At 26.7% G+C, this 19,496-nt stretch overlaps 2 protein-coding genes across 3 annotated transcripts in view; both read left to right on the plus strand.

Moving 5' to 3' along the window:
- The first annotated feature begins 1,377 nt into the window (after window positions 1-1,377).
- Window positions 1,378-11,458, plus strand: LOC112687987 (chromosome-associated kinesin KIF4-like). The gene is made up of 20 exons (XM_025561000.1): window positions 1,378-1,786; window positions 4,372-4,562; window positions 5,570-5,713; window positions 5,798-5,898; window positions 5,962-6,164; window positions 6,216-6,391; window positions 6,463-6,642; window positions 6,704-6,829; window positions 6,889-7,235; window positions 7,310-7,454; window positions 7,674-7,895; window positions 8,126-8,314; window positions 8,380-8,518; window positions 9,061-9,197; window positions 9,337-9,450; window positions 9,523-9,750; window positions 9,813-9,896; window positions 10,019-10,207; window positions 11,032-11,096; window positions 11,346-11,458. Exons 1-20 carry the CDS (start codon window positions 1,564-1,566, stop codon window positions 11,398-11,400), a joined length of 3,258 nt encoding a protein of 1,085 aa, XP_025416785.1. The 5' UTR covers window positions 1,378-1,563; the 3' UTR covers window positions 11,401-11,458.
- Window positions 11,459-14,411: 2,953 nt separating this feature from the next.
- LOC112687883 (fibroblast growth factor receptor homolog 1-like) overlaps window positions 14,412-19,496 on the plus strand; it is an 87,537-nt gene continuing 82,452 nt past the window's right edge. For both annotated transcript variants that reach the window (XM_025560852.1, XM_025560853.1), the window contains exon 1: window positions 14,412-14,431. In XM_025560852.1, the coding sequence (XP_025416637.1) occupies window positions 14,427-14,431 (5 nt within the window). In that variant the 5' untranslated portion in view covers window positions 14,412-14,426. The remainder of the gene's footprint in view (window positions 14,432-19,496) is intronic.

Here is a 19,496-nt window from a genome sequence, read left to right on the forward strand (position 1 = left end):
ATGTTATGATATTAATGTTATAGGGCGTTAACACACAACTTGCACACCCAGAGAAAACGCCACTGTATATATTATTATACATACGCATACATTACCCGTATCTACCGTTACTCCTGAACGTATGTTTTCAGCTCTAAAAAGAGTTAAAACATACCTACGGGATACTATGACTGAAATAAGTAACTCTTAAAATTTGATTTATATTTCAAATTAATATTACTGACAATTTAATTATTTAAATCATTTTTAAGATAGGTTAAATGGATTAAGTATGTTGGCGGTCCATAGAGACATTAAAGTTAATCCTGAAGATATATTAGATGATATTGCTAAATGACCAAGGAAATTGGATCTAGTTTTGTAAAATTATTCAAGCTACCTAAATATCATAAATACTTAGATTTTTTATTGTATAATATAGTTATAAAATATATAATTTTATATTAATTTGTATTTTTTAATCAACTATAATAAAAAAAAAAATTTGTTCTGTTGGGGTAGGGGTGTTACTGTATGAGGTGTACAGATTTTGCTAAAACCTATAATCCCCCCCAAACCAAATTCCTAATTACACCACTGAATAGTACGTGATAAGGTTTTTATTTTGCAGCAATCTTCGCGGCAAGCCGTTCATTTATTTCGTTGATAATTATTTTTAGATTTATAGGTAATAGCGATTACGTTAGATCGGCAGTTGTCGACTTTGATGACTTTGATAACTACGATGACAACTAAGGTAGCTCCACAATATGCATGTTTCGCGTTTCGTAGAAAAGGTATACATACTATCATTGATTATAAATAGTATTTATAATCAATGTTATTACTATTATATTATATAAACCTGTTATCGCCACAACGCCGGAAAGTACAGTCCGTATAATAATAATATAATATCAGGTAAGACGAAAAATGACTCACGAAACTGCAATTTTTAGCTGTCTCTCTCGTACTCCGCATACAACCAACGCATGCGAGTGAGAGGTCCAAGGGCCGAGTCAAAAATGAATGTCTCGCTATCGGGTCGGGTCAATTTGTGTGTTTGTGTGCTGTTTCTTACGTACAGAAAGGGTTCTAGCGAGACTCTTCGATATTTTATAATTAATTTTAGGCTATTATTATGGTGCCCATAGTATTCATTAGTCATTATTTAGAATTAAGCCCAAATATCGTTAATCATAGTTAGACTCTTCGATTATTTAGTATATGTAATACATGGCACGTTAGTCCACGGACATTAATGACGTTAGTTTGCATCATAGATATATTATCTAATAGTTATTGTCTATGGTTTGTATACTCATTGGAATGCATTACTTGACTGGTCACACTGTAACCGTAACCGTTTTCGTCGGTTAGTAGTAACGTTCTTGAATTTGAATTTTATATCGTCTTGTTCGTCACTTATCCGTCGTCTACGTCTGGAACAATCGTCGTCATTAATTTTTTTTTTTTACTAACAATCTTTTTTTTAATGTTTTACTTTGTTCTATAAACTTTAGTTATATAAACGTATAATAACCTATATAGCCTATTTCATTTTTAACAAAACGTTTTTACAGTATGGATTCTATTAGAGTAGCTGTCCGTGTTCGTCCTCTCGTAAAATCTGAATTAAATCGTGGATGTTCAGATTGTGTGTTTGCTGATGTTAAAAACCAACAGATAATTGTGAACGATAATCCTAATCTAACATTTACCTTTAATTATGTATTTTCACCTGAACATTCTCAAGACCAAGTATATAAATTAGCGGTTGAAGATTTAATTCAAAAGTTATTTAGTGGTTAGTATATACATTAACACATTGACTTGCTATGGTGATTTGAGTGTGTAAAGACACAAGTAATTTTTTTAACTTATGACATTTTTTTTAATGATTTTTGATAATTTCGTTAAATTTTTAAATCATTGTATGTGTAATTTCACCTGTATAATCTGAGGAGTTTCTAAGTGATCTTCAGTATCAATAATTATGTAAATCACATTTTCTAGCTTTTAAGGGACATGATCTCAATATTAAAAATGATAATCTTGAAATAATGTATAACATCTAATATATAAAACAAATATTCAACTATTGCCTCTTGGCACCGGAATCATCTGTTATTTTTGTAGTTATAAGTATCTAATGTCCATTTAAATATGGATTAAAAATATTTACTTCTGGGAATGCCTATTGTGGCTAATTTTAATTTTAATAATGTTATATATCCATGTCCATTACAAGTTATTTTTGTTCTAAGCATACTATTTATTATTTGATAATCTGTTATTGTAAATAGTTCTATTAACGTAAACTGTAAAAACAATTATTCATTGACATTGTGTATTAGGTTCATTGTAGATGTGCGTATTAAAAATTTTCCTAAATATTTAAGTGTTATGTTCAAATTTATCTGTTAAAAATTCATCAAGGTGTCGATATGAAGAATGTAAAAAAAAAAAAAAATTCAATGCAGAAAAATGTCTATGTATTTTTGCATTACAACTAATAATAATTGTTTTTTTAATTTCCATAAAAAATAATTTAGAATTTTAATTAATAAATCGTGGTCAACCAGATTATTTATAATTTAAGAAATTAATTATTTTAAATAAAAATCTTAACAGCGTAAAATTAAAACTTTGTTGTAGTAACAATTACCTAATGTCCATTGTAATAGATACTTTTAAGCGAATATTTTATATGTGATAGGATTACGATAAAAATGTTTGTATTATTTATTATTGTTCCTTATCATATCTATTTTGGGGTTATAACATCATATCATGTAAATTTAAAAAAAAATGGCCTGGCACTTGGGGCACATTTATATAAATGTCCATTGAAATGGACATTAGGCGCCAGGAGGATAGGTAAATAACAGGCTTTTTAATTTTTATAGTTGTAAAAACATAATTAATTAGCCATATCCCTTTTTGTAAAAATAATTGATGATCTTTCAATTACAAAATGTATAATACTATAAAAATTACAACAAAATTCCTTTTTATCTTAGGTACCTAATAACTTTGCACTTGAACATACATTATAATAATAATCAGCAATATTTTATAATTGAAACATCTAAACATTAAGTATTATTTTAATTTATTTTTAAATTTAACTTAATGAGTATCAAAAAAACATGGCATACACTTAGGAACTTTACAAATTATTCACATTATAGTCATTTTATACATTTATTTTGAGCATTTTTTCAACCGAACTCTAATTCAAATTTTTTGTAATCCTTGACATATTTTTTACGAGTATAATTCATTTTTTATAAATTATGTTTTTTTTTTGATAGAATTATTTCAGTAGCTTTAAATTTCTTTACTGACTAATTAATAACTTGAATTTTTTTTAATTTTTGTTTTAATCAATGTTTCTCTTGTATATTTTATTATCTAATTTCAATTAATTTATGTTATTTATATTTATTTATAATCGATATAATTAATCTATCTTATAAACTTATTTACTTAAATTATGAAATATATAATTCAATTTTTAATTTCAATACATTGATATTTATAAAATAAATTATACCATTATTTGTATATTATACTTGTAAATTTGATTAGAAATTAAAAATTCTAAAGTTATATGTTTAATTTATTTTTCTCTGTCAGTAAAGGAATAAAATTATAAATTTAACATTCCTTTTAAGTGGGAATATAGTTTTTGATACAGAAAACATTATTCTTATTTCTGAATATTTTTATTTATAATTAAATCTATTTTATTGTATTAAATTATTATATTTATAAATATATAATTTATTACATTTGTAATTTGATTTTAAAATCTGCTATATTTTATAGTTTTCGATTTCTAAATTGTAGGATGGAAATATATCTTAATGATTTGTTTTTTTAATATAAAATTCATATTTTTATATTGGTACTTTTAATTTAAAATGTTAGAACCTCTGAAATTTGTAGGCTTAATAATAATAATGTATAGATAAGTTGACTGTCCAGTCAGATGTTTGACTATTATTGTTGTGAATCTCCTGTTTCTTACGAAACAATATATTGTTAAATAGATTTTGAGAGTCTTCTTTTGTTGATTAAACACTGTTTTACTTTGCAACTTTTCCTAAAAGTCATTCAATTCTAATTACAAGGTATTTTTTTTTTTAAGTGTAAAAAATGTTTTCTTTGATTAATAATTAGTTTTTATTCCCTAAATCATGTTAATATTTTATTAATATATTGTTGGAATTTCTGTTGTTTCACATAAAGAAATAATATATTAACTTATTGTTCCAGTGTAATATTATTTAGTTTAAGAAATTATTTTGTAGATTAAAGGATATCATAACAATATATAGTATTGTTTGTGAAACAATTAGTTCTAATTTATGTATTTTTTCTTAGGATATAATGTTACCATATTAGCATATGGACAAACTGGATCAGGTAAAACCCACTCAATGGGTACAAATTTTGTGGATGATGAGAAAGAAGAAGAAAAAGGTATTATTCCACGAGCTATTCAAAATATTTTCAATGAAGTACAAAAACTAAAAGAAGAAGCACAATTTTCCATAAGTGCATCATTTATTGAAGTATTAATATTATTTAATGTATTTTCTTTAGATTTTTAAATGTTAGACTCTAATTTTATTAGTTATCATTAATTACAATAATAACTAGTTTTCAAATTTTCAAATTTTATTGACTTTTTGAAATTAAAATTACTTAAAAATGTAGTTAATAATTAAATCAATTATCAATACATTTAAATTTTCATACTCCAACAACCGGTTGTAGCTGTTGAGAAAAATACTGATTCTTTTATCATACTATCATATTGATGGAATATACACAGCCATTTCTTTGCAAAATTGCTAGAGAAATCACCATTTCCTGACCATTAAACTTTACTCACCCCAAGTATGTCTTTGTATGAGGTGTGTAAATAAAATTATGAGACTGATTTTATATAATTTTTTTTTTTTATTGAATTTAAATAACTATTTTATATTATCTCCTTCAAAATAATTATATTGGGAATCCACACAGCACTGGAGTTGAAGTTTTGATTGTTTTCAAGAGTTCTGGAATTTAGTTACTCAAAAAGTTTTCAATTTGAGAGTTACAGGTTAGGAGGGTTAAAGGTTTTTGAATGTTTTTTAGTATCTCAAAACGTCGTCCTTTGAGGTAAATTTTTAATCTTGAAAAGAAAAAAGGCACAAGGACTCAAATCGGGCAAATAATAGGGTTGAGGAGCCATAGGAAATAGTTTTTCTATTATGTTTGTAAGTTTTGTAGTAAATCTGATTGTAAGTTTTTTGAATTGAAAGTAAGCAGGAATATAATTTGTATTCCATATATATCATTGTTGGCTACAGCAAAGTGTTTATATATTGCTGTAATGCTATAACTTCAAGTTCTTGATTTAGCATTAAAATTCCTGATCCAAGTTGTTACACTCTCTTCCTGGGAAGTGTTGGCTTTAGTAACATATTAACTTGTGTAAAGGGATTTTTAGTCCATCTAGTGAAGCATTTAAAAATATACTGTATTAAATGTATACAAATATATTAATATTATTTGTATTGTACATTTATAGTTGTATCAAGAACAAGTGTATGACCTTTTATCTCCTACAAGAGCTACTCTTGATATTAGAGAAGATGGCCGTGGAATATGTATACCAGGTCTAACTGAAATGAGGGTTACTGATTTATCTTCTACTCTCCAATGCTTGATACAGGTGAGCTTTTATATATTAAATATTTTGTACAAATTTTAAATAATAATTATTTTCTATGTAGTTAAAATGCTTTCTTATTCTTAGGGTTCTAACGGTAGAGCAACTGGGGCAACTGCAATGAATGCTCAATCTTCCCGTAGTCATTGTATATTTACGTTAACCATAAGTCAAATACGAGAAAATGGGTAAATTATTTATTTTGGTAAATTAATTAATACTTATTACTATATAATACATTTTTATTTTAGGGACAATACTACTGCTAAATTTCATCTTGTGGATTTGGCTGGATCAGAAAGAAGTAAAAAAACAAAAGCTACTGGAGAAAGATTTAGGGAAGGTGTTAATATTAATAAGGGGCTATTATCATTAGGAAATGTTATTACATCATTATGTGACAAATCTGCTCACATTTCATACAGAGATAGTAAACTTACCCGCTTACTGCAAGGTAAATATAAATAAAACAAATATTTTCTCATTAATAATTGAGTATTTTTAGATTCTCTGGGTGGAAATTCTGTTACACTGATGATTGCATGTATTAGTCCAGCAGACTATAATATGGATGAAAGTGTGAGCACTTTACGGTATGCTAATAGAGCATTACAAATTAAAAATAAGCCTATTATTAACCAAGATCCAATTACTGCTCAGATTTCTGCACTTTCTAAAGAAGTAATTTAAATAAATAAATAATAATAATAATAATAATAATAATCAAAATTAACATTTTCAATTTATTTTAGAATCGTGAATTAAAATTAAAAATAGTTGCAATGGAAGCTAATGGTTTTGGTTCTTGTCCACCAGAACATAACACTTTGCTAAAAACAAATAAAGAATTATTGGAGAAAACCCGTGCCATGAGTCAAGTATTAAGTGAATACATGACACAAAGTGCATCATTAAACATGAAAGCATTATTGGTAACTATTTATTTATATTTATATTTTCGTTTTATATTTTTATAATTGTATGCAATCATAGGCCGAGACTGGACGTGATACAATGAAAAAAAATCTTTTAGAATTAAAATTAAATTTTGAAAATGCTTTAAAAGACAATGATTTAGAAGAATTTAAAAATATCAAAGATAAAATTGGTTCAATTATGGTATGTTTTAAAACTGATTTTGGTTTTTTTCTAATTAATATTTAAAAATATTTTGTTAGGATGAACATAATCGTACTGAAGTTGAAATAACAGGTGATGATTATGTTACTGCTTCTGAAGAGGTGGATGATGAGATATCCGAGTCAGATAATGAAACTGATCAAACTAAAGAGCTAATGGTTATGGAAACTATTCAATTGAATCGTGAACTGAACAAACTGAATAAGGAACTAGCTATGAAAGAGCATTTAGCCGCTAAACTTGTAGAATCTGTTTCACATATTGGCGAATATTGCCCTGAAGAGAATACTGAAGAATTGAAAAATAAACTTGAACAGTTAAAACAAGAACGTGACCAATTAGAAGAAGCTTTAAAAGCTGCTCAAACAAATAATATTAATTCTAAGTATATCAAACTTTTTTGCACCTTTAATTGAGATAGTATTATCACATTTAATATCTATTTAATATTATTAATAGATTATCAGAACAAAGACGTAAAAAATTGCAAGAACTTGAACAAAAAATTGCAAATCTAACTAAAAAATGTTTAGAACAAGATCGAATTATTAAAATGAAAGCTAAAAATGATAAAAAAGTAGAAAATTTAAATAATGAAATAAAGGTTGGTTAAATAATATCAAAAACAGAAATATTTATATAGAGCAGAAAGTATAAATATTATATAATAGGCATCTATCATACAATTCATAAAAAATAACACATAAAATAATGAGTTTTGTTGAATGTTTAGTTGTCTAATAAATAATATAATATTTGTTGAATTACTCTCCCTGCCCCATTATTGTAAATACATATTATTTAAAATACTATTTTTTTTTAGAGTATTAAAGTTATGAAAGTAAAACTTATCCAGCAAATGAAAAGTGATAATGAAAAGTTCAGGCAGTTTAAGTTAGAACGAGATAGAGAACTTTGTCGTTTGAAAGAACATGAAAGAAAACAAAAACATCAAATCATTCGTATGGAACAACTACATGATAGACAGCAAACTGCACTGAAACGTAAATTGGAAGAGGCAGCAAATGTTAACAAAAGACTCAAAGTAATTGATTTAGATATTAAATGTAGTCGATCACAAAAACTTAAAATTGAAGGAAATTTACAACAAATATATTCCATTAAAAATTCAATATCTCTAAATTGTTTATTTTTATATATTTTTAGAGATATTTTAATAATCTTATATGTTATTTAATTTCTTATGATTATTATGTTATTTACCTATTTAATGTTATTAGTTGTCTCTGTTATATTATTGTTAATTAATGTAAGGATGCTCTTGCTGTTCGGAAAGCTATTGAAGTGAAACGAGATGAAGCATTTATGCCTAAAGCTCAACGAATCCAAAAATGGGTAAATGAAGAATTAGATGTTTTATTGAGTACAGTTGATGCACAAAAAACTTTAGAGCAATTGGAAGTTGACCGAGAAATCATATTTAAAATGATGCAAAGATGTGAAGTAAAAAAAGAAAAAAACATTAACATTTAAAACATCTTTTTTTTTGACCATCTTATATTGTTTAGGAACAATTAGAAACAACTGGACTTACTGAAGAATTTAAATATGGTTTGAAGATGGATAAAACAGAAATGTCCAGAGAACTAGAATTAAGGTCCGCTCAAATAATGGATTTGAGACAAAAAATATTTGATAGTAATGAAGGTTAGTATTACATAAAGTTTATAATTTAAAAAAATATGATTATTAATAAATATAAATTGACTTGAAGTTATAAAGTATAATACTAAATTATATAAAGTGATTTTCAACTTCATATGAATTATACAATTTGAAATAAATTTTTTTGCGAGATATAAAAACAATTTTTAACATAATTTTCTTTTGTTTATTAAATAAAAAAACAATATAACTTAATAAATGAGATTTCTTGTAAAAGTATAATTGTTCTTTGAGTATTCTGAGATTACTATGAATATAAAAATTTAAATAAAAAAAAATATTGTATTAAATGCTGTCTGGTAAATTTCATTGTATTAATATCTATATTTTTTACAACTAAAATTTTTAAAATGCTAGTGAAATTAATTTTTAGTAACTTTAGTTTTTAGAAACTTAATTATGATAAGTTTATAGTTATTTTCTTACCTTAATAAATATAATGTTATTGATTAATAATTATTATACTTATTGTTAATGTTTTCAAATTAAATATGGTAGAAACAAATTTATTTTTGTTACTGTAGAACTTATAAAAAAAAATCGTTTTGATTATTTATCTACTATTGCTGATACAAAAACTGCCTTAAAACATGTATTCCATGTTGCTGCTGAAAATCGAAGAGCTACGTTAGAATTACAGAGTCAAGTTGAAGAACTTAAAGTAAGACAATTTTTGCATTAATTTTTATGTATTTAATTATATTAAAAATTAATCTAAAACATGATATATATATATATATATTAAGTTTTCAACATTGTTGTATGTAGATGATTATTTAAAATATAATTTTGTTTTTCAGGCATTATTACTTGAAGCAAAAGACAATGTTAACATAGCAGAAAAAAAAAAATTAGATTTAATAAATAAGCACCAAAAGCAAATAGAGGATCTTCAAAAGGAGTATGAAGATAATGTAATAATAAATATAAATATATTATAACCATTGTTTTTCAGAAATGATTAACTATTTTGATAAAAATTTTAGATTTTAATTTTATTGAGACAATTAAATGAAAAAGAAAAAACAGTTTCTGGTAGCAATTGTAATGAATATTTTGAACGACTAAGAATCTTTGATGACCAATTTAGTAAAGTAGAACAACTAAAAGAAGAATTGAATCAAAAAGATAAATTAATTTTAGATCTCCAAACAGTTGTAAACAATGGTTTACATCGTTCAAAATCAAACAAAATGTTTTCTCCAATTACACCTGTAAGTAAAAAAAAAAAAAATTAATTTTATCATTGTTATTATTATTATTATTATTATTCAAGGAGAACATTGAAAATGATGATACTAAAGAAAATATTGATGATGTTACTCCTTTACGACGACGTTTAGACAAGTTAAAGAGAGAAGTAAGTTTATAATAATGCAGGCTATTGTTGTATTACACGTATCATTATTAAACACTATATATTAAATATTATTAACTACATACTGAAATGCTAATTTACCTTAATTGTATGTATAACTTTAGAGCAGAATGTTTGAACCTTCTTTTGACCAAGAAAATCGTGTAAACTTAAAAAGAAATGCTAAAGGAGAATCCATGTGTTTATGTATCAAAAATTGCCTAAAAAATATTTGTTCATGTCAAAAAAAGAATAAGTCTTGTTCCAAGTACTGTAAATGCTCAATAAGTGTATGCAATAATAGATGTTCACCTGTGAGTTTTATTTTTTCATTTTGAAAACATTTATTTTATTATTTGATATTTAAAATATTTTTTTTCTTACTAGTACCTATTTAATTTCAATGCTTAAATAACATGTAATATATATACTTCTTAAGTTCTTATTCATCCTTAATAATCTTATTTACTTATAATATCTGATCACCTTTGTTTAGGGCAATTTCCTTGTTTTGAATATGGTGTTTTCTTTTATGTGTCAGATCAATTTAAAAGTTGAGTTTTATGTGTTTATGGTTGCATTGATATATTTAATTTAATTTATTACTAGACCTGCAGTGAATATGTTATATATATTATTTCTCGATAGTTTAAAATACTTGTATGTCTATAATGAGGAAATAGTTTAGAATACTGAACATTTAAGTTATAAGGTCGATAGATATTGTTCAAGTTTTTTAACATAACTAAGAATATAAATGTGACAGACTAAATCATCAATTTTATTTTTTATTTTTAAAATACAATATACTTAAATGGCTGTATTTGGTTCTTGTAATAAAAATTACAAATATGGTGAACAATTATATCACATTTCAAACATAATTATATTATAATTATGTTTTTATTTCTTAATAAATACATATATATATGTATTTGTACAAAATACAACAAATTGGAACAACAAATATAAACAATTTATTATTATTAGTTGTGATTACACAAATTTTGTAATCTCATTTTTACTAATCATTAAACATCACATTCTGATTACTTTAAGAAATGGTTATGGTTAAACTAATGTGTTAAAATATTATTAAAAATTCTAAAATTAATATTAATGTGTATAATTTTTACAGGTACATGAACCCATTCAAGAAGAACCGCCAGAAAGTATTTTAAACCAAACTTTTAAAAAACCAAAGTACCTATGTTTTCTATAATAATGTTAATACTGATTAAATGGATGATTTATTCATGATAGATATTCCCTGTTTAAATTGTAATCAATTCACAATTAATTGTTTTAAGATTAATTATTATATCACTTTAAAATTTTAATTGTCTAATAATATAAATTAGGTAGTCAACTTAATTACATTTTTTTGTCAGTAAATTATACAGTCAAATAATATTCCAATATTTTATAATAATATCTAATTTTTTTTTTCAGAACTGAATTACTTGCAGTAGAAGATATTGCAAATGAAACCTACAATAAATTTTAAATATCTGTGTAATAAACAAACTAATTATTTTTAGATTTTATATAATATCTCTTAAGTGCTGTGAATTAAGATTAATTTATTTTTTAATTTTATAAATATGTCTTTATAAATAAATATTTCACAGCTTGTATATATGTATTTATGTGTATATAAATTTACATATATATGTATATTTTAAAAATATTTTTATAATTGTAATTAACTTTAACTGTAATTTATTATACATAACTATTATATTTTTTTTTAATTAAAAATTAGTTGTTTTCTATGTATGTTGAGTCGTATTATGTTAATAATACAACAATCAAGTGTTTTTATAATCTTTTATTCTTGACAGTGGAATATGTATTAATTACATTAAGTTTGAATGCAAGAAAAAAACCTGTGAATAGTCTTTACAATATACGGTACGTAGTCTTAACATATTATGCTTAATATCTCTTTTCAGAGTATGGACAGACATTTTATTTGATTTGTAAATGCTTACTACTATGCTTATTAAATGCTTTAAAACAGAAAATCCATTACTCTGGTTGCTTACATTCGATAAAAAATCTGTCAAAGAATTAGAAATTTTCTTATAAGAAATGTAATAATGGCCGAACATTTTTGATGGAGAGAAATGGCATTGTTGCTCTTCGATATAAATGTTGGCCATCAGATTAGATAGATAAGATTATATATAGATAAGCAATATTATTCAAGTATCATAAAAAAAAGGGGCAGTTCAAGTAAAAAATTTAAAATTTCCAATGAATGAGGAACAAAGATCATTCTCTGAAAACTATTATTACAAAACTGTTTAATGGTGAAAAGGTAATAAGACCATGAATATATAACCAAAAAAAATTAATGTATTTTGTTTTTCATGTTGATTGTTCCCAAATCCTAAGAATAAAATTAGTTTTACTGATGGTTTCAATTACTAGAAATATTTATCTGAACAAATAAGCCATGATTCTTCAATTTATCATAAAAAGTCTAATCAACAATAGTTAGAATTATCATGGTGTATAAATATTGGTAAAACTTTAGACAGTGATGTACAAAAAGAAATTCAAACTGAAAAAGTCCGTTTGAGAACAGTATTGAAAAGAATAAAAGCTTGCAATATTAACTTAGTCGACAAAACGACGCATTAAGAGGAAAAAACTTTACCATTTATTCAAAATCAAATGGTAAACTTTTTTAACTAAATGATAGTAAATATTTAATAATCTTATAGCTGAACATTTGAAAAATATAAAAAATAAAGAAATTCAACGACATTATTTGGGACCCAGGATACAAACTGAATTAATACACTGGAAATAAAATAAGAACAGAAATCGTACCACATATTAAAAAAGCGAAATACTATACCAGTATGCTTGATACAACTCCTGATGTATCTCATAAAAAACAATTAACATTTATAATCGGAATTGTACTTATAACAAAAACTAATAATAATGTTTCAGCGAAAGAATATTTTTTAAAATTTTTACATGTAACTCTGAAAACAGAATTATGATTGTTTGATTTTTTAAAGCAAGAATTATCGAATTTAGATGTATGTTTATCAAATTTTTGTGGCCAAGGCTACAACATTAGTGCAAATATGGTTGGATATAAACAAGGAGTACTGGCTAGAATTTTAAATGAAAATCCTAGAACATTGTTCTTGCTGTATTGTGCTCATTCATTAAATATTTTATTTGGTAAGTTTTTTAGTTACTATACTTTTTTTATTTTTTATATAAACAACATGTGATTAATAATTTATGATTATTATTTTGGAGATATGGCAAATTGTTATAAGTTATGACCTTTTTTGAAGCGATAGGAAGGTTATACACTATTTTCTGCTTCTACAGAGCGTTGGGAAATTTTGAAAGAACATTTCAAATTTTAACTTTGAAACAATTATTTGAGACTCGATGGGAATGCTGATTAGAATCTGTTAAGGTAGTGAAAATACAACTCAAAGAAATAAATGGAGCTCTAATAGAAATTAGTGAATCTACAAAAATACCGCCAATTAAAAGTGAAACTTTCTTGTTTCTCTTGCTGAACATGAAATGTCTTACGAATTTGTGCTAAGTTCAATAATATGGTATAATTTATTAAATAGTATTAATAAATTAAGTAAAACTGCAAAATGAAAATATTTCAATGGATTTTGTTATAAAAAATTTGAAATGCTTGAAATGGTTTTTAAATATGTATCGAGAAAATGGATTAAATGAATCAAAAGAAGAAGTTATACATATTTGTAAACAAATAAATATAGAACCACAGTTTAAATAAAAAAGAAAAAGTTTAAAGAAAAGAATGTTTAGTTATGAATTCTCTTCTATGTCATGTTCAAAAAATCAAGAAGAATCTTTTGTCAATGATTTTTTTTTTTTATTAAGGAATTGTAATTGAATGTAAATATCCAATAAATCAAAGATTCACCCAATTGGATATTTTTCAAAATTATTTTGGGTTTCTTTTTGATATTGGTAATTTGTCAACTTTTGATTCAGACACATTGATCAAGAACTGCCATGATCCACAGATTCTTTTACAGATTGGTTAAGGGGGTCGGTGCTGGTCATTTATTAAGGAGTAAAATTTAGGCAATTAAATTCACATGTTGTATCGGCGGCGCACCAACCGTGCATGAATGTGAGTGTGTAAATTGATATTAGTGTGCGTGAGCTATAAGATAAATTTAGATAATAACACTGACTGCGCGTTATCGTATGTGTATCTATTTGTATATTATACGTCTTATTAGTCCATGTGTTATCGTTTCATAGAATTACTGTTATGAATTGTGTTTATTATTATTATCAACTGGAGATCACAATAATTGATGAAGTCGCTTACTTTCTACGATCGACTCTTATTTACAATCCAATATAACATATTATATGACGAATTGTGTGTGTTTTTTTTATTTTGTTGCAAATAATACTAGATATGAAAAACAAAAAAAAAATATTCAAATAAAAAAAAAAAATTTAACAACTTATCGAAAGAAAAAAGGACGGAAACATATGAGGTAAGTACTATATGTATAAAAAATAGAACACGGTTACTACTATAGTAATATACTATACAGTGGTTAGTGAATCATATTCTAAACAAATTAATACATTAATTATACGTAATAATGTTCATGAAATATTAATTATTTCTTTTATTTACCTATGTTTAGTTTTGGCTTAAAAAATAAAACAGAAAATGTTTCTTAAACACAATGCAGTTTTAAAAAATTAGATACACCAACGTGTAGCCATTCTACTGATAAAAACGTGTCTTTGGTCTTAACCAATTGTAAGTTATATGTATATATATATACGGTATATTCACTTGCTTGCAATTTTTCCAATAGTTTTTTTGTTTTTAGATTTAATGTTGAGGGTCGACGTTTAGTTGATATGGATTATGTATTTAAGCAAATTTCTGAAATCAACCATAAACCATTTGGTTGTAATTTTAATAATTTACTTTTGGTCGAAGAGCGCATTACACCTTGACTATTTTGAGAAAAACATTTTTTGTCGCCCAGTGAAAATAGGTACGTTTCCCTGACAACACAATGTTGAAAAATCTATAATTTTTTTGTGCCATTAATTGTACCATAATTTGTACCAATTTGTACAACTCATTTCAGAGTTTGTACCAACGAATTTCCCACGAAAAAATCGATTTCTCTTCAGGGGTGCCAGAAAAACGTTTCCCTGGCACCCGAAGTCACACCTAATGAACTATTCCACATTTTTTTTGCGCCATTAATTGTACCATGATTTGTACCAATTTATACCACTAATTTCAGAATTTGTACCAACGAATTTCCTACAGAAAAATCGACTTCTCTCTATGGGTGCCAGGGAAACGTTTTCCACGGAAAATTGAATATGATATTTTACTTTATTATATCGTATTATGTGAGTGTGTGTTTTTTTTACCAATTAAATTAAATCATATTAACATCCAAATTTCGGACTCGTAGAACAGCAAAATCAGGATTTATATGAACGTAAATAATATTTTGTAGGTTGAAAACCCGCAAATAACATTACCTGTTATGAAATATATAACATAATACTGTATAATAAATATTACCAACAATATTATTGTACGCTAAATAGGCATATATTTTGTTAAGTTATTAATTATATATTTGATTGAACTTGTGAACATTTATCAATCAAGGATTTGACGTTACTACTAGGTATTACTTTCTACGATAATTATATTACAATAATTGTGCTTCGTGTACGGTATGAAGGAATTTTTATAATTGAAATTTTTATTAAAAGATTTGAAATAACATTATTGATATAAAACTGATTTTTATATACATTATATGAACGTTGGCTGTTTAAAATAAAAACATGAAACGACTTATACAACGCGTTATCATTTAGCCCCCGACGACGTTTATCGCATGTTTAAAAAATTCTAATCGTATTAACATTATTTATACGTCTCACAATGGGTATGGTCTTATATTTATTAATTAACGATTAATTTACAGGGGTGTCCTCAAGGGGGGGGGTGAATAGGGCAGTCGCCCTCTCCATAACCTTTATTTTCTTTCTTAAAATATTCATTGTTTATATTAAAATATAACACTAGGAAAAAAATATATGCAATGTGCCTTTAGATATTGATAGTATAATTAATCGCTTTGCTAAATCTAAACACAGAATCGATTTTATTCTTTGATTTGTACATTTTTTTTTGTTGCTTTTTTACTATACATCTTAATTAGATGATCTAATCAATAAAAAATAATATTTGTTTTGTGTGTTAATATTCATTAATTTACATTTAAATAATTTAATATGTACAAAAATATTTTAATACTGTGACTCTGTTAATTAAACTTTGTTTTTTGTATCTATAACTATGCCTATGTCAGATGCCCTAATGATATTAGATACTCCGAGTTAAATCAGGTAAAACACCTAGTAATTGGTGTATTTTCATATATATATAGGTAATGTATATAGTTCGCCCCCCCCCTTATAAAAGGGTCTAGGGACGCCACTGTTAATTTATCTGTGTAAAATGTTACAGAGAGATGTACTAAGTCGATTATCCGAATCAATACAATAATATTATACACCCTTAAAGGGGTTTATAATTAATTATAATTAATTAGGCACCCCTAAAGAGAAATCGATTTTTCCGTGGGAAATTCGTTGGTAAAAATTCTGAAATGAGTGGTACAAATTGGTACAAATTATAGTACAATTAATGGCGCAAAATTAATATGGAATAGTTCTTTAGGTGTGATTTAGGGTACCAGGGAAACGGTTCCCTGGCACCCATAAAGAAAAATCGATTTTTCCGTAGGAAATTCGTTGGTATAAATTCTGTAATGAGTGGTACAAATTGGTACTAATTATGGTATAATTAATGGCGTAGAAAAATGATGGATTTTTCAGCATTGTGTTGTCAGGGAAACGTACCTATCTTCACTGGGCGACAAAAAATGTTTTTCTCAAAATAGTCAAGGTATAATACCATAGTACGATTATAGTATTACACGTTTGTTTCGCATTATTTCATCCAGAGTATAATCACTGGGTGACATTTATGTCGCCTAGTTAACTAGTTAAAAAATGCACTGGTGTAGATTTCACGTATAAGATCAATGTAGTTGGTAAAGAAAGAAAAACATCTTGATGAATAATTATATAACATTAAAAATATTATGTAGTCGAACATAAAAACCATGAAATAAATACATACTTTATACAAATAATTTTAACAGTTTTTATTATTTATTTATTTTGTGTGTTCTTAGGTATCGCGGGAATTTTATTTTTGATGAAACACGTGTTTTTGTATTATGTTCTATGATTTGAAACTCGAGTACAATATTGACTACATATAGTGTACTTAAAATTGTTCTTAAGTCATGATTTTCGATTCGTGTTTAATTTTTCTGTTTTCATTTATTTATTTATTTTTAAATCTTATTCAGCCCAATTGGTTCGCCATCGAAAAACCGCCGAGCGTATGGCGGACTTGTGTCGCCCGGGGCGCGGGTCGTGAACTTATCTCTGAAGACCGCGTACAACGGACGTAACGAGTGCGATCTGCCCGGCTGTCGTTGCCGTAAACCGTGGTACTATGACCGCGGTTAGCACGCGATAATAATGTCTGGGCAGCGTAAGGTTCGTAGTCGAGCGCGCGTGAAAAAACCAGACACGCGTTCGAGGATTAACGGCCGCGCGAACAGAAGGGCCCCCCCTATCCGAGATAAACAAGCACAGTGCTCGATGTGGTGCAGCGGTGCAACACGCGCACGGGACGACGATGGCGTGCGCGCGGGGCCACTGTCTGCTGGGCCATCTGGTCCGCCGATTTTTTTACGGCCCCGCACCGTGGACGAGCATTGCTATACAACACGAAATCAATGAATACGTAACGCAACATAATGTGTAACAAACGGCCGTTTGGTAAACGCGGTGGCGCCGACGTTTTAAACGTTTGGTTAGGCAAAATGTATTTAAAACAGCCGCAATATCTACACATCGGCTCGAATGGTGTACGCGGAGGGAGGGGGCTTATCCAAATAATATTGATGTTACGCTTTAATTTTGTGATGTAAAAGCCAAACTTCGGCCCAATATGAAGCGACCCCATCATACATTTTCAAAAGATGTCGCAAAGTTTCCAAAGCCCGATCTCGATATAGGGTTCGGTGACACACATAAGTAAAGTTTAATATACATGTAGGACGTGCGCCAGTGTGTACGCCGTGTTGTGCTGCAAGTTTTGATAAGTTATGTAAAAGTATTACGATTTAAAAAAAAAAAAATCACAGATCGTTTAAATTTATAAAATCGATAAAAACTCGCGTTAATGGATAAGATTTTTTTTTCCTTTTGATCGCAGGTCGACTTAATCTGATATTAAAAGTCTTCTTAAAAAAGTCTTATTAAAAGGTTTTCGATCGCGTGCGATTTGCATACGACCTAGCAGAACAAAAATACATATATTTGTCCGCGTGTATGTGGAACTACGGTTGATCGTATAATTCAGTATACGAGTCGTCAACACTTTGTCTTTGATTTACATGCAGCTAAATAAAATGCATACAAAAACGCTAAAGCATATATATAGCCATGTTTACTAGAAGTCAGTGGTTGATTTTATTATTATTTATTATTTTTATCATTATAATCCTAACTTAACGTAATTTTGTATGGAACGTTCCAGCTAGAGATTGACGTTTTATAACTATATGTATTTAATTATTATTCTGGTCTATAATATTAGATATATTATTATATTTCGGGCGTAAGCATTGGGCAAGTAGCTATCACACAGTCGTTAGGTTAAACAGAAAAAAGAGGTATATCATTTTAAAATTGAATATTATTTGAAATTATATTTTCTGTAAAAATATATATACCTATTTATAAATATAGATGTGTTGTTCCTTTTGTCTATAGAATATATATTTTTAAAATTTAAAACCTAAATATAGTACTACAGTATTTTTTATTCTACGTTTCATTTGCCACAAAAAAAAATTATCGTATTCAAAATGGTCTAGATAATTTATCTCAAACAACCATTTTATTTAAAAATATGGATAAAAAGAAACTTCAAATTATTTTTATCTAGATAATGTGTACAACCTGAGTATGCCTAAACACTGACCGTGGGGTTTGGTCACATAGTGTAATCGATCGGGGGTAGTGAGACACACCGGTTTCTTCGGTTTCGATTAACCCAAACGAAAACCTCGTAAAACGCGTCCTCAAAACTTTAGTTGAACGATTGTTATTCACTAATAACATAACCAGTGATGAGATGCATGTTAGTTAAATTATCATAAAATAATTGTTAATGTTTCTCATAAATGTGTACATCATTCGTTATGTTATTACAATCTCTAGTTTCGTATTTATTTTTCAACTATGATTTTCTGTTATACATGACCGTACATTAATAATCGGTATATAAAAATGGATATGGAAACGCAAGTTGTCTTTTCAATAGGTATTGATTTGCGATATATACACGACATCGGTCACGTATAATATAGATATACGTATGTACGCATGTATCCAGGTTTGAAATCGAAACTATATTAC

The sequence above is a fragment of the Sipha flava genome, unplaced genomic scaffold, assembly GCF_003268045.1.
Source record: "Sipha flava isolate LNK unplaced genomic scaffold, YSA_version1 36_pilon_pilon, whole genome shotgun sequence".
Classification (NCBI taxonomy): Eukaryota; Metazoa; Arthropoda; class Insecta; order Hemiptera; family Aphididae; genus Sipha; species Sipha flava.

Excerpts from the sequence above, each read along its gene's own strand:
- LOC112687987 (XM_025561000.1), top strand. The coding sequence starts at position 1,564 with ATGGATTCTATTAGAGTAGCTGTCCGTGTTCGTCCTCTCGTAAAATCT. Across the intron at positions 8,315-8,379 it reads AAATGATGCAAAGATGTGAA|GAACAATTAGAAACAACTGG; the intron begins GTAAAAAAAGAA and ends TATATTGTTTAG. Across the intron at positions 9,451-9,522 it reads AAAAGGAGTATGAAGATAAT|ATTTTAATTTTATTGAGACA; the intron begins GTAATAATAAAT and ends TAAAAATTTTAG.